Source organism: Marmota flaviventris, chromosome 16 (assembly GCF_047511675.1).
Source record: "Marmota flaviventris isolate mMarFla1 chromosome 16, mMarFla1.hap1, whole genome shotgun sequence".
NCBI classification, from domain to species: domain Eukaryota; kingdom Metazoa; phylum Chordata; class Mammalia; order Rodentia; family Sciuridae; genus Marmota; species Marmota flaviventris.
Window position 1 is genome coordinate 70,380,998 of NC_092513.1, and position 13,634 is coordinate 70,394,631.

A 13,634-nucleotide genomic window follows, 5' to 3' on the forward strand; every position below is an offset into this window, starting at 1 on the left:
AGGGTTTACTTCATTTCAGGACACGCCTTGGGTGGCTTCAAAGACCAAAAAAAAAGAAATCTGGTTATGTGAGTGCTTGGAATGGTTGTGCTCTTGGGGTTTGAAGTTTGGGGGGTGGTTTATAGATTCCTTTTCCTCTGTTTTGAAAAACCAAACCCTCTTCCTGACCTGCTCTATGCACCGTTTTTATTTGAACAATTTGGGGATGAGGATGGGGGGCTGCGCAGGGAAAGGAGGCCCTGTTATAATGGGGTGAGCGTAGAGGACGCAGGCGAGACCACCGGGATGGCCACGCTCCCCACCTCCAGACAGACCGTCTCTCACAGGGAGGTGTGCTCGCAAGTGGTACTGAACAGATGTCATTTTATGACCTAGAGGTTTTATTTTTGAAAAAATAAACAGGAGAGGAAAAACAACTGCTCCCCTCTCCCCCACCGCTTGACACCCCACTCCAAATAGGCAGGGTCTGTTTGCTGGGCCACAGTAGGATTTTCATCCCTTCCTGACTTGGGTGGCATTTAACCGGGTCCCTGTTGACTTGTGACTCCTGGGAACCTGGGCCACCCCAGGTATTCTACACCATCGCTCATCCCTGTTCAAGTCCGGTGACCTCCCTGGAGACAGGCCCCTGGGTTTCATCATCCCCACTTTACAGATAAGGAAACTGAGGCTTGGAAAGGTGGAAAACCCCATAAGAGCCCATAGGGAGAAAGTGCCAGAGCTATTCTTTGACCCTGAGGGAGTCAGCTTGATCCACTCATGGCAGAAACTACCCTGAACACACAGTGGTGCCCAGAAGTGTCTGGTGAAGGTGTGTCTGGCCGAGACGGACAGAGCCAACTCCAGTACCAATGGCATCTGGTGGGGAATTTGGAAAGGCGGGACCCAAAAATTGGGAGCACATTTGTTAGATATATTTACACAGTCTTTTGAGGTCCCTTAGAGCAAAACCAAGAAGAAACACAGATCTGGGGAGGTAACCCTGCTGGCCAGTTAGCTTAACTTGTTTCCACGGTGCGGATCCCTGGGGTACTGTGCTCATCAGTAGACTGGAGGTTCTAAGGTACAAGAGGTCACCAACTGTACAGCACTGTTAAGTCCTTTCATGATTAGTTTGATATTTTCTTTTTTTTTTTTTTGGTACCAGGGATTGTACTCAGGGGCACTTGATCACTGAGCCATATCCCCAGCCCTATTTTGTATTTTATTTAGAGACAAGGTCTCACTAAGTTGCTTATCGCCTCGCTTTTGCTGAGGCTGGCTTTGAACTCGCCATCCTCCTGACTCAGCCTCCTGAGCCACTGGGATTACAGGCATGGGGTACCACGCCCGGCTCAAAAATATTTTCTAGTATAAAGTTCAATATATGGGACCTTAAATTATTAACCTAAACTTCACTTGTGGAATAAAAACAAATGCAATTTGTTTTTTATCTCCAATTCCACACCATTTACACGTACATCATGACACAAGAGATGATTTCCACATGGACCATTTTGTATTTTTAGGAGTAAAATCAAAGAACTATTGGAATGTTGATAAAGACTAATGAGTGGTATGGTTTGATTGGCAATTCCATAAAAAATCCAAGGCGGCGCCCTCCCATCACTTATAAACTACACAAAACGTTCATAAGGAAAACTGACTCAAGGCTTTTGGAAAGGGAATGTTCAAAGCCCCAATCAGCCTCTCAAAAGGTCCTCAAATCATCTCAGCAGCCAATGGACTCAGGCTCTGGTCATTTTGCGGCTGGGCCTCAGGAGGGTCAGACAGAGTTCCAGGGTGGCTGAGACCCTAACTGTGACCATGAATGGATCTCACCAGGCCTAGTTGGGAGCTGTCCACCCAGCAACCAAAATGTGATTCACATGTACCTTCACGAAAAAGGATTCCAAGTTGGAAAGCATTAGGTCTCTCACAGGATGGAAATAACGAGATCACCTGCAGTTCTGAGGTGGAGGGCCAGCCTCTGTGCTGCCCAGTGACCAGCAGGACCTAGCACACCACAGTGAGCCCCAAAGCCATGGTGGAGGACCCTGGGACACCTTCCTCTGTCCAGAGCCTGGCAGCACACAGCAGATGTCTTTTGTCATTTGTGGCAACGTATTTGCATGCCTTTGGTTGATGAGGGGAAAAAATGAAAAGCAGGGAATTTCAACTGCCTGGTTCTCTTTTAATTCACTGCCCGAAAACCATCGCTTTCAGGACTCAATGTTAAAAAAATAATAATAATAAAAAATAAGACTTGGAACAAATTCAAGTTCATCCCATGTGCATGCTAAGAAGTGATCATCATGTCACGGTGGTCTCTTCACCCTCCTCCACAACAAAAGTCAAATCTGGTATCGATGTATGAACGAAATTCTTAGTAACACAAGTTAAGGCCAGAAACTGTACCGAACCAATTTCCATCAAGTTCAAATTCAATCAAATTCAAGCTGTTTCCCATCTTGTGCAACTCACAGGGAAACTGCTGTCTAATCTTTACATACAAGCGTACTGACTTAAGACCCAAAAGGACACTTAAATCTGTGTTTAAACAAGCCTAATTAAGTGGGAAATTAAGACAATCATTTGGATAATCTAAGCCAAAAAATGTTGGGGCTATAATTATTTGGGTATTCCAGTAAAAGCATTTTTGCTTGAATTGTGTGGATAATGATGCTGATTCTCTACTTCACATTGCAATGTGTCAACACAGAATAAATGAACAGATGTTCTTGGAATCACTGAATACATTTATATTCAGTCAGTTAGCAGGAACAAATTTAGACAATTTTTTTTTTCCTCTAGTTGACTAATATTTCCTAGAAATGTTTCTGAGAGCAAGGTAAGAAGCCAAGAAAGGCATTTTAAAGCAGATTTTGATTATTTATGAAATAGTATGAAATGTGATTACGCATTAATAAATTGACTTCATTTGCCAAATCAGAAGACGGTCAAAATGGACCTGAATACCAGCTAAAGACTGTGAGTGACGGTGCTGTCACGCAGACCCATCAACTATAACAGATGCACTGCTCTGGTGGAGGCAGTGTGTGTTGGGGAAGGAGGGACGTGAGAAACTGTGCCTTCCACTGAGTTTGCTGAACACTCAAAACTGCTCTAAAAATTAAGTCCATTAAAAATAGTTTTTTAAAGACGATCAAAATATGGAATCTTGATTTTACTTGGTACCCAAACTAGCCACCAACCCAAGAGAGAGCCACAAAAGCCACGGAGCTCCATATTGTACCACGTGCTTTCCCTTCTGCTAAACGTGGACTCGTTAATTCTTATAGAAGTTCCTGCGCCACCCGCTTGGGTTATCTGCCTTGTTTGACAGGTCAAAGCCCATTGGGGGAGGCAGGTGCAGGAGCAGGCTACCTATGCATTCGAAGGAACGCTTTGAAGTTGATGGAACATAATGTCAGTGCTGTGTTGCAATCTACGGCCTGAACCAAGGGACAGAGGAGAACCTTCCAGGGGAGCAGGCAGCTGGTGAGGAGCACGGCCCCCGTGTGCTCACCTTGCAGCCAGTCTCTGAAGTGGTGCAGCCACATCTTGGGGAGCTGCTTGTCCTCCTCCAGCATGACGTACTTGACGTCGCTGAAGCTCCTGTGGAGGTCATACAGCAGGTGCTGGATGTGCGGGTAGTCGGCCTTCTGCGTGACGATATACATGTTGTAGAAAGAAAAATACTTGAACTGCGCGGCGATGAAGTCATACTCCCTGGTTTCCCGAGGGACAATGTCGGTAAGGTCCAGCCCGTCTCTCACTCGGGTGGTCCCGTAAAGGCTGACCCCCAGCAAGCCCAGGAAGAGGAAGATCACCACGACCTGTAAGACAAGAGGCATGGAATCAGCCTGGAGGGACCCTGCGGGCTCTGCAGGACAAGCGTGGAGGGTCTGTCCTGCCCTACTGGCCCTGCCTGGGCATGGAGCACTTATTCTCCCAGAGGGGGAAACGTAAAATCCTAGGCAGCACATTCCTAAATAACCTCATGAAGAATAAAAATGATTACAGCGTTAAGGAGTCAATCTAAACTCACGGGAATACTGGCTAAAAGGGCTTCACTCTACAGAAGGTGCGCTCGGGGCCTCAAGCTCTGCGGAATCGACTCCACTGACATCAACATGGCCAGATAAGAAAAATAGAAGCACTCTGATGAACCCCCAAGGAGCTGCCTCCCTTCCACGCTGAGGGAAGGGAGAACGTGACGTGGCAGTAGATTACCTTGGCTTTTGGTTTCAGGAGGAAAGGCGCATAGTGCTTCTCTGCAAAAGACGAGAGTGTCCATTTGGTACAGGGGGGCTCGAGGCAGTGGAGGCTGGAGTCAGAGAACTGGGAGAGAAGGTCCCTGGTGGAGCTGGCACTCTCCGGGCTCTGGCAGCTGAGGGTGTCCTGGGTGACGGTGACAGGTTGCACAGAGATCTCGGAGCGCGGCTCAGCGGTGGTGTAGTAGGCGTGCGTGTGGGGGTCGTACTCCGTGCGCAGCTGCACGGTGGACTGCATGGTGATGTGCGTCTCGTGGGCGAAGCTGTGGCTGCTGTAGGGGGGTGGGGGGCTGTAGCGGGCGTTCCCATGAGGCTCTGTGTAGGCCTGGGGTTCGACCTGAATCACTCTGCTGACACAGGGGCTGAAGGAAGGGCAAATGTGTTGCAGGTTACGCGGTGACATGGTGACAGAGAAAGGCTGCGCTCGTTTTCCCTGATGACGGATGCCACCCATTCAAAGAGCTGAGTTTGTGGACTCCTGCAACGTCACGTGACTGACTTGGATGTGGGCCTGATGGAGGCCAAATGAATGGCTGATCCTAAATACGGTTCATGTGAGGATGCACCCCTTCCAGCACTCCCCTACACCCCATGGTTTTTCTAGGTGGGTGTGCTTCAAGCTGGCTCTGTTCTAACACAGAGAGCTGTGAGACACTCCCACCCTTCAGCAAATGTGGGTCACAGCCACCAGAACCCCAGGGGTTATGAGAACATTCTGTTGTGGGAGGGAGAAGCCTTGGGTCTGGGATGCCCTCCCAGGCAAGCATCCAGGGTCCATCTGTCCCTACCTCTGCCCCCGCCAGTCCAAATCCTGCTAACGACCATGTTCCCTTATGAGACTGGAGGGGTTCCCTCAACAGCGCCCCTCTGGACCCCGCCAAGAAGGGCCACAGCAGTCTGAAAATGTACCTTGTAAAACAGCAGAAAATATCCAATCTCCTGTCCTCGCGCCGATACAAGTCCATGCTGAGGATGGCAGGGAAGATGAGCAGCACCATGGCAAAGTTGAATACCACCACCACCGCAGCCTAGAAGAGAGGGACCTGGGTCACCCACACGCCGCCCCCGCCGGCCAGAGCATCCCTCTGAAATAAGATGCTTCAATAACATCTGCTGCCATGGAAAGTGCGGGGAGATGGTGGAGTTTCTTGCCACTTTTCTCCTCTCCGTCATCAAGAGACCATGTGGCTACAAGAGGTCCCCTCCTGCAGATCCTTTCTACCTCCAATAACTCCACGACCCCAGAAGGTATAACGTGAGACTAAACAGACCACCGCTCCTGTCTTTCTGGAACCCCGACCACACCAAAGGTAGAACCGAGAACGTCCTTGAGACGCTTTATTGCAAAACAGAGAGACGTTATTTCCCTTGCAGGCGTTTCCAAGAGTTCACGCAGCCCCGATTTTACACTGAGGAATCTGTACATAAAGCGGGTCGAGTGTATAAAAATGTCACCTTTAAAACATAGAGTTTCACACATGTCCCCTGAGGTTTTTAGTAGGCACATTCCAAGTAGCCTCAGGAGTGGCCTGTGGGGTGTGTGATCGAGGAGGTCAGGGAGTGAAGCAGAGGGACATTCCTGTGTGTGATTATACTACACAGAATAAATAAGTGCGGATTCAAAAGTCACGCCGTCACCTAGAATAAACACAGGGCTGGACTCCGCAGAGCTTTGGCAAATCTCCTGCTGACCTAGTAAAAATTACAAAATCTGGGCTGTTAATAGGCAAAGTCAATGGAGGACAGTCCCCTTCAGAAAAGCAGGGGAAGAGGCAGAAAAGAAAAATGGACCTGGAATGCTAAGTAGCCAGGAAATCATCAGAAATTTGCTTAAAAATTTAAAAACTAGTAGGTCTCTAAAGGAGACCTTTTCAAACTAGGTAAACAGCTCAGACAGAGGGAAGAAAGTGTGGCTATAACTGGTACCTAACAAATCAAGGGGGACCTCACAAGAGGACTTTGAAAGGAATTGTGAATGTGGGCTCCAGGTGAAGGAGGAGGCCTGAGCCCTGCCTTTCAGCAACGAATCCCCATCAAGTCTAGGAAACCGTAAGCAGCCAGGCACCTCATCTGAAGATTACTGAAGAGGTTCTATCTTGAAAATTCCTCATCGATTAAAAATCACAGAGCATGTTACCTTACCAGTCTAATGTATGCAAGGCATGTTATCGACTTGACAGGCAGGCCTACACGAAGCAGCACCTCACTATCATGACCAGGGAGGTCAGCTAAGAAACAGACACTTTCCTTTTTAAACTTTAGTCCTGTGCTGGGTGCTGGAGATGCAAAGATCTCTACGACTGCTCAGAGACAGGCAGCTACAAATTACAATCTGGGCGGATGCATATAATGTGTACATTATATGATACATAATGATAAAAGCAGATACCACCCAGGTTCCAGAGGAGCTCAGAGGGAGAGTGTGGGGGTGGGGTGGGGAGAGCTGTCTGTCAAGGAAGGCCTCCTAGGATATGGTTCTGCAGGGCTCAGGCAGGAGCAGGGAAGGCCTACATGCTCCATGTAGAGGAGATAGGACTGGGAGTGTCCTCCTGGGTCCAGGCACTCAGGACCACAAGGAGAAGGAATGGGAGACTGGCAGCTACTACATGATTCAATTCCCACGGCAACCAGGAGGTGGACACTCTTATTGCTACTGACAGAAACCATCACCCAAACTGCAGAAGAGCCCATCTGCCTGACGTTTCCCAGTGGACTGGATTCACATGCAGCCTCGACGCAAAGCCCTCGGCCCAGCTGAGGATGGGGAGTTCTTGTAAGATCTGGTGGCCGAGAGGGTGAACTCGGACCGGGTTGGACCCCTGACCCATTAAACAGGGAATGCTGGGCAAACAGATGGGACACTGAGGATGACTTCCAGGAAGACGTCCCGGGGACCGGATACTTTCCACTTTTTAAACTACAGTCATTTACAACTCATGAATGAGATGTAGAGAATAAACTGTGCACCTCACTTTGGGCCAAAGTCCCCAGGATGAGGAAAGAGCCTCTGGTGGGCAGAGCCACCCAAGCCAATCCATGCAGCCCGGGCACAAACCAGAGCAGAATAGTGAGGCTGTGCGTGGTGGCCGGGGAGCTGCCGATCCTCATCAGCCACAGAAATCCTACAGGCACTTGCTCTGCCTCCTGAGGTAGAAATGGAGGGGTGAAAGAAGAACCCCAAAGCCAAATCTCATCGGACTCATTTTTTTTTAATGGAAGATTACACATGTAGGGAGATAGAGAGTCTGCAAAGAAAACAGCAGAACTTCAATGTCCTCAGAAGTGTACTAAAATAGCAGATGCGAACAGCAAGGATTCCTTGGGAAGAGAAGGCTAACTGCAGAGGCAGAAGGGCCTTTGAGAAATTCTAAGAGAATCAGAACCATGGATGGCAATGATCTTGCACTGTCCAACCACTGTGCTTAAAGAAAATGTCCTTAATCCCAGAGCGTCTCATGAGTCACCTGTAGGGGGACCTGTCTAAATACTTGTACCACTGCAACAAGCAGGGCTTCTCATCTGGAAGGATTCACTGAAGAGCCCAAACCACTGGGTGACAGCACAGACCTGGGGAGGACATTGGGCCCAAAGAACTGCAGATGGGGCCAAAGCTTTCTGCCACTGTGGTGGCATCTGGACGGAGGGATCAAGGAAGCATATGACAATTTCTCCAGGCGGGGAAAATCTGTTTTGCTCATGCTACAAAATCCAAAGGTCATGTGGATTTATTATTGGACAGACCCACTTTGGGTCTCCTGTTAACCTATAGCATGCTGCAGACACAAAACACAAATACCCAGAGTCACAGCTTACCACAGGCATCTTAAGGAAAGAGAAGCCACATCAGGGTCAATTCTGAATGTCAATGCATATGAAAGGGAACAAGGGTAAACTTTCTGATGACCATGCAAAAATCTTGCCACATTTTTACTTTCTTTCTTTTTTTTTTTTTGTGTGTCTTTTACATTGCCCTCCCTGCCATTTCTTATTTTTAGTTTTGAGAAAGGGAATGAGCTGAAGAGTCACGGGAAGCCATTGGTCTAAAAGAGGACTTCCGGAAGCTGCAGATGCAATTTTCTAAGGCCAATATGGTGACTGAGAACAGAGGCACAGGACCCACAGTACTCATCTGGTCTCCGTGAGGTGCTTACCTTGGGAGAACCCAGCGCACTGGTTTGTGAAAGGCTACTGCTCACAAGGGGACTCAGGTAGCTTTTCAGAACACCACACCACGGGATGTCACCAAAGCAGAGTGTGCCTTGATGAACCATCGTATGTACTAAGAGAGGAGAGGAGAGAACGAGAGAGGGGAAAGAAGAGGAGAAGGCGTGTGAGCAGCTGAGAACCGAGAGGCCCAAGGACAGCGAGGGAAAGGCCGCAGGCAGGAGGGGTGGAGGAGAGAGCGAGGAGAGAGGGCCCGCTGCTCAGAGGCTCCAGGACAATTTCGACGCCAGAACCTGCAGCACACGGAACAAGAACGAGGTGCCAGTGGGGGTGGGGCAGACGCACGCCTGTGCAGAGGGCCCCGGAACTCCAGCTACACTCTGGGTTTTACAGGCATCCTTCACTTCTCTGTCCTATTACTGAGCACCCAGATGTGGTCACTTCCTGTGTGCGGCTCCCACTTTCAGATGCGATTTCAGCCCTTTATTCACACACTCTGTTTCTATAGACTTAAGACAATCTAAATAAATAAATAAAATGCCCCTTTTCAATATTCTCTTGGGGCTGGCATCACGGTGACTGGCACATGATCTCCTCTCACACTCTATCTGACGCTGAATGTCGGGGAACCTCGGACTGCAAACGCAGCAGGATGACCCGCGGCTGGGGCCTCCATCAGCCATTAGTGAAATGACATTCAAGCACGTACTGACTGGTTCTCACGTGACACACGTGAAGACCAGGAAAGCGCTCAACGTGTTGACCCAAGTTTCAGCAAGAACCGAATTCATGATCTGTCAGCTTCTCTCTCTGGTCACCATGCTGGACCTTCTGGCGAGCCGCACAGCCTGGGCGAGCTGCATGAAGGAACAGATGAACAGGAGACACCCAACGTGGCTTCCTTTGGGAACTGCCCACCACCATGAGGGCCAACGCTCCTTGACCCTTTCCTCGAAAACAGCTAGAGCCTTAAAAATTGAGATTAACCTCCAATGACATTATGTGGTACCCAAGTCCTAGGCTACCTGGGTCAACCATCTGCTTCACCTGCTGCCGGGACCACTTTGGGGAGTCCTGTGACTTTCAAGTAACACCTGTGACTGATATCCAGCGTGATCCAGGGATCTCCCCTCCTGTGATCCACCTACACTAGCTCTTTGGTAGTGAGGGGACTCGGCTGGAGACAGGAGGGCAGAATACTGAGAGCGGATGTGCTCTGTAGAAAAATGGGAGGCACCTGAGTTTGCTGAAAAGAGACCAGAAGAAAAGAGAATAAGGGGACAGGAGAGAACGTAGAGGCCGACTCAGGAGAGGGAGATGGGGAGCAAGGGCCCCTGAGGGACGCACACTGCAGGAACTCCTCCAAGGCAGGGGACGGCCAACATACCCTCCTCCTGTGCTTTCTGATATTCGATTTTAAGTTACTGTCTCGCAACCTGGTCTTTGAACATCACTAAAATCTGCCTGAGGTCCTGGGGTCCTGGTCTACTTCAAGTGCAGCTCCCTGAGGCCACAGGCAACGGGTATAAGGCAGAAGGGAAGGAAGAAGCCCTGCAACTTTTGCAGGAAGGGTGTCAAGGTTTAGGTAGAAGCAGCACCTATTCCACCGACCAGAGCCCCCCCCCCCCCCCGCCCCCCGTGCTGGCGGGCTACGTTCACAGCAGTGGACATGCTGAGTGCCAGGGCACCCCTGAGCAGCCCCAGGCCCCACAGCCCTGGCAACCCACCTGGAGGGAGAATGCCCGCAGGGCAGGGATGGGGATGAGTGCAGCCATGAAGAAGGCGGTGACGTTGCTGATGGAGGTGAGGGCCACACTGGCGCCCGTCCGCTTGAGGCACTCCCCGGTCCTGTCCTGAGGATGACAAAGCAGAACTCAGAGCTGCACTGGGCACTGCCTGCCTCCTGGCGCGCAGACCCCGTAGGCCATGCAGACACACTGGCCTGGGGACAGGAGGGGTACTGCTGCCTTATGCCCCACCCAGCTCCGCTCAAGAGCACCCGATAGTCAGGCGTGGTGGTCAGGTGTGGTGTGGTCAGGTGTGATTCACGAATACCGCCACCCAAGCCGGAAGCCGCATGATGGTGACTTAAGTGTTCATTTTAAATATGATTTAAAACAGAAGAGGCAGAGGGACAGAGAATCCCAGAGAAGAAACAAGCGGTTTGGAGAGGGGATGGCAATTGGTAGGAAATGGCGCACGAGGACACCTGTTAGGGTTTGGCTCTGGAATGTGTCCCCCAGGCTCAGGTCAAGACTTGGTCCCCAAGGCAGCAGTGTTCAGAAGGGGGGCTTCTGGGAGTGGCTGGCCCCAGAGGGCGTGACCTCATCGGCAGCTGCCTCCCCTGAGGGCTTTTGCAGCTGATGGCACCAAATGGCACCAAAGAGGCGGAGCCCGGAGCCCAGAGGAGGAAGTGGGCAGGCCCTGGCAGGGTGTTTCTGGCCGCTCTTCCTTCCCTCCCTCTGTCTCTGTTTTCCAGCTGCCACAGGTGAGCAGCTTGGATCCACGGCATCCTTGATGCTCTGCCTCCCCTCAGGCCCAGAGCCATGGAGCCAGCCAGCCACAGACTGCGACCTCTGAAACCATGAGCCCAAACCAGGCTTTCCTCCTTGAAGTTGTTTTTGTCAGGTATTTTGTCACAGTGACGAAAAGCTAAGCCAAAACCCGTATTTCCAAAGGCACCCCAAATGGATCTCTTGGGACTTCTCACGGCTAATACACATCTGTCCTTGTGATTCCTCCAGCGGATTTTATTATTTAGAGCTAGTTACATGTCCTCTGCCCTCTGCCACATGGAGAAAAACTAAAGGACAAATACTCAAGAGCAGGAGAGACCTGGGGTGTCCCCCCGAGTTCCTTCCTTCGTTTTGCGATTACCTCAAAGGGGATCCTTTTATTCTGTCCCGTTTCACTAAACGCATGTGCCAGTAGGAAAACATCGTCCACGCCAACACCAAGAGCGAGGAATGGCAAGACCTGTGGCGAAGGCAGAGCACAGTGGCATCAGACGTGGGCCATGCGAGTAACCCTGACCCTGCTCACAACACCGTCCCCGGTGCCCTAAGGTACCCAGAGGGAGCTTAGGTGAACTCACTGCGGAGCGTTTACTTTCTTTGGTAGCTTACACCCCCAAAGCTGAGCAGTTTCAACTCCTGTTACCTCTCGAATACTAAGGCCCAGGTATAATAATTTCTTAAAGTTAACAGATGAGGAGGAATCTAACTCTGGAGCCCTGGGTTCCAGACCCCTGGACAGCACCTTGGGAGCTGAGGAGACAGGCAAACGCTCAGCCGGAGGCCCTGGGGGTGGGCCCTGCACCTTGGGCTTTCACAAGCCTGGGGGACTCTAACGCCCACCTGGGTTGGAGAATCTCTGGGATTCTAGTGAGTGACATAAACTGTCCTCAGTACAGCGTCTCTGCTAATGACTAGCCCGGCCCAGCTCTGCCCACTGCCCTGAGTGGCAGGTGGTCCGTTCCCAGACGGCCCTCCCCTGGTTTGAGTGGCATCCCAGCGGAAAGCCCAGAAGACCCTCTAGGTGACACGAATGTGTGGGGCAGGCCTGGGGAGGGGCTCATCAGGGGACAGTGGACAGGTGGCTCCTTGAGTACCTGAGTTGTTGCAGCGTTAAAGGAAATCCCGATCAAGGAGCACAGGCCCAATCCTGCTGCCACCGACAGGGCGACCAGGAGGACGCCTGCCAGCCCCACGGCACCCTGGGACTTGGAGCAGTCCCAGCGCAGCATGGTCAAGCAGGCATAGGCAAGCTGCAAGCAGAAGGACGGGGCAGGGGACACAGAACAAGGGCCAAACGTTAGAATGTGTTGCGATTCTAATGCTTTCCCACCCCTCACCCGGACCCAGAGGTAGAACTCATCAAACCCAACAAGAACGTGATTTTATAGATGCCACATGAAATGAGGGGGGACTCCCAGACAGGAACACTGCAAATGGGGGGACGGGGGGGGGACGCTTTACACAACCACTGTCCACACCGTGACGAAGCGGAGCTCTCTCTGTCCCGGGGCACGTGTTTGTTAAGAGCAGTTAAGAAGCAGGTGCGGGTCACGGGGAGATGCAAAAGAATCCAAAACCAAACCAAATCCAAAAACAACCTGACCCAAACCCCCCCCCCAGCAGCCCGCGACTGATCGTTACCATCAGTAAGTAGCCACTGGCCACGCGGATGACGCTGACATCAGAAAAGGATTTCAGGATGTCATCCAGGGTGGTGGTGGTGAAGGAGAGCACCTTTTGGGTGGAATTCTGGGCGACGCTTTGATGAACCACCTGTGGTCACAACACAAGGCTAAATTCCCAAATGGAATTAAAGCTTCCACAAGCGTCCACAGCACAGGTCTCGGGGGTCGCATCGCCCTAGCCCTACACTTCTTTCCGGTACCTTAACATCACAAAGTTCTGTGATTCAGGTGGACAACCCATGCCACGGCTAACGATCAAGGGAAAAACGGGGGCCACAGTGAGCCGGTGTCCCTGGACTCGCTCGGGGCACTGTATTTACGCCAGGGCGAAGCCCCCTACTCTGTCCCTCATGGCCCTATCCGTTTCCCCCTAATCCAGAACAACTCATTCTCACAGGCACTCCCCCACCCCTTCATTTGCTGGCCACTTTTAAAAGGTCACAGGCAGCTCAGTAGAGGTCACTGCTTGGGAAACAAAGGCCAGCCCCTGTCACATGACCCGACCCAGGGGCCTGCAGCTGTGGAAGGATCCTGTGCCTTCTAATGTTTTCCACACACCTCTCCTTGTTCACTTAAAAAAACACTTATGGCTGAGCTCCGGGGCTCACAACTGGTTACCAAACACGTTTTGGGGTACCCCGATTAGAATTAGCATCTCTTGGATATCGCCCTAAGACTTTTGCTATGAGGGAAAAGGAAAGCTTGCACCCCATCAAGTTCCCAGAATTTTAATCCGCGTTGGAAATGAATGTCACAGAAATAATGTTTTAAATGTCGGTGAAAAGGAAAGATGGAAGGCGACCCACGAGTGTGCCCCCAACTCAGAGATGGGTTTACCTCCACATAAGTCCTCTGCCAAGCCTCCAGGATGGCTGCCGCTTTGTCCTCGTTCCAGTTGATGTGTGACACGTACTCGTAGCCCTTGAAGTGTTCGTACATCTGCTTGGGAGTCATCAGCTGGAACATGGTCTGCAGGGCGTGGGCGCTGAGCAGGGGAAGTCGGTAGGAAGGCA

General features: G+C 51.0%; 1 protein-coding gene across 4 annotated transcripts in view; it reads right to left on the bottom strand.

Annotated features, from left to right (window-relative positions):
* The window catches only part of Ptch1 (patched 1), a 58,773-nt gene that overhangs the window by 19,468 nt on the left and 25,671 nt on the right, over positions 1–13,634 (bottom strand). For all 4 annotated transcript variants that reach the window (XM_027955826.2, XM_071602514.1, XM_071602512.1 and 1 more), the window contains 8 exons: positions 13,459–13,606; positions 12,578–12,709; positions 12,031–12,186; positions 11,298–11,396; positions 10,148–10,273; positions 5,166–5,284; positions 4,216–4,618; positions 3,509–3,818 (listed from right to left, as the gene is read on the bottom strand). In XM_027955826.2, the coding sequence (XP_027811627.1) occupies positions 3,509–3,818; positions 4,216–4,618; positions 5,166–5,284; positions 10,148–10,273; positions 11,298–11,396; positions 12,031–12,186; positions 12,578–12,709; positions 13,459–13,606 (1,493 nt within the window). The remainder of the gene's footprint in view (positions 1–3,508; positions 3,819–4,215; positions 4,619–5,165; positions 5,285–10,147; positions 10,274–11,297; positions 11,397–12,030; positions 12,187–12,577; positions 12,710–13,458; positions 13,607–13,634) is intronic.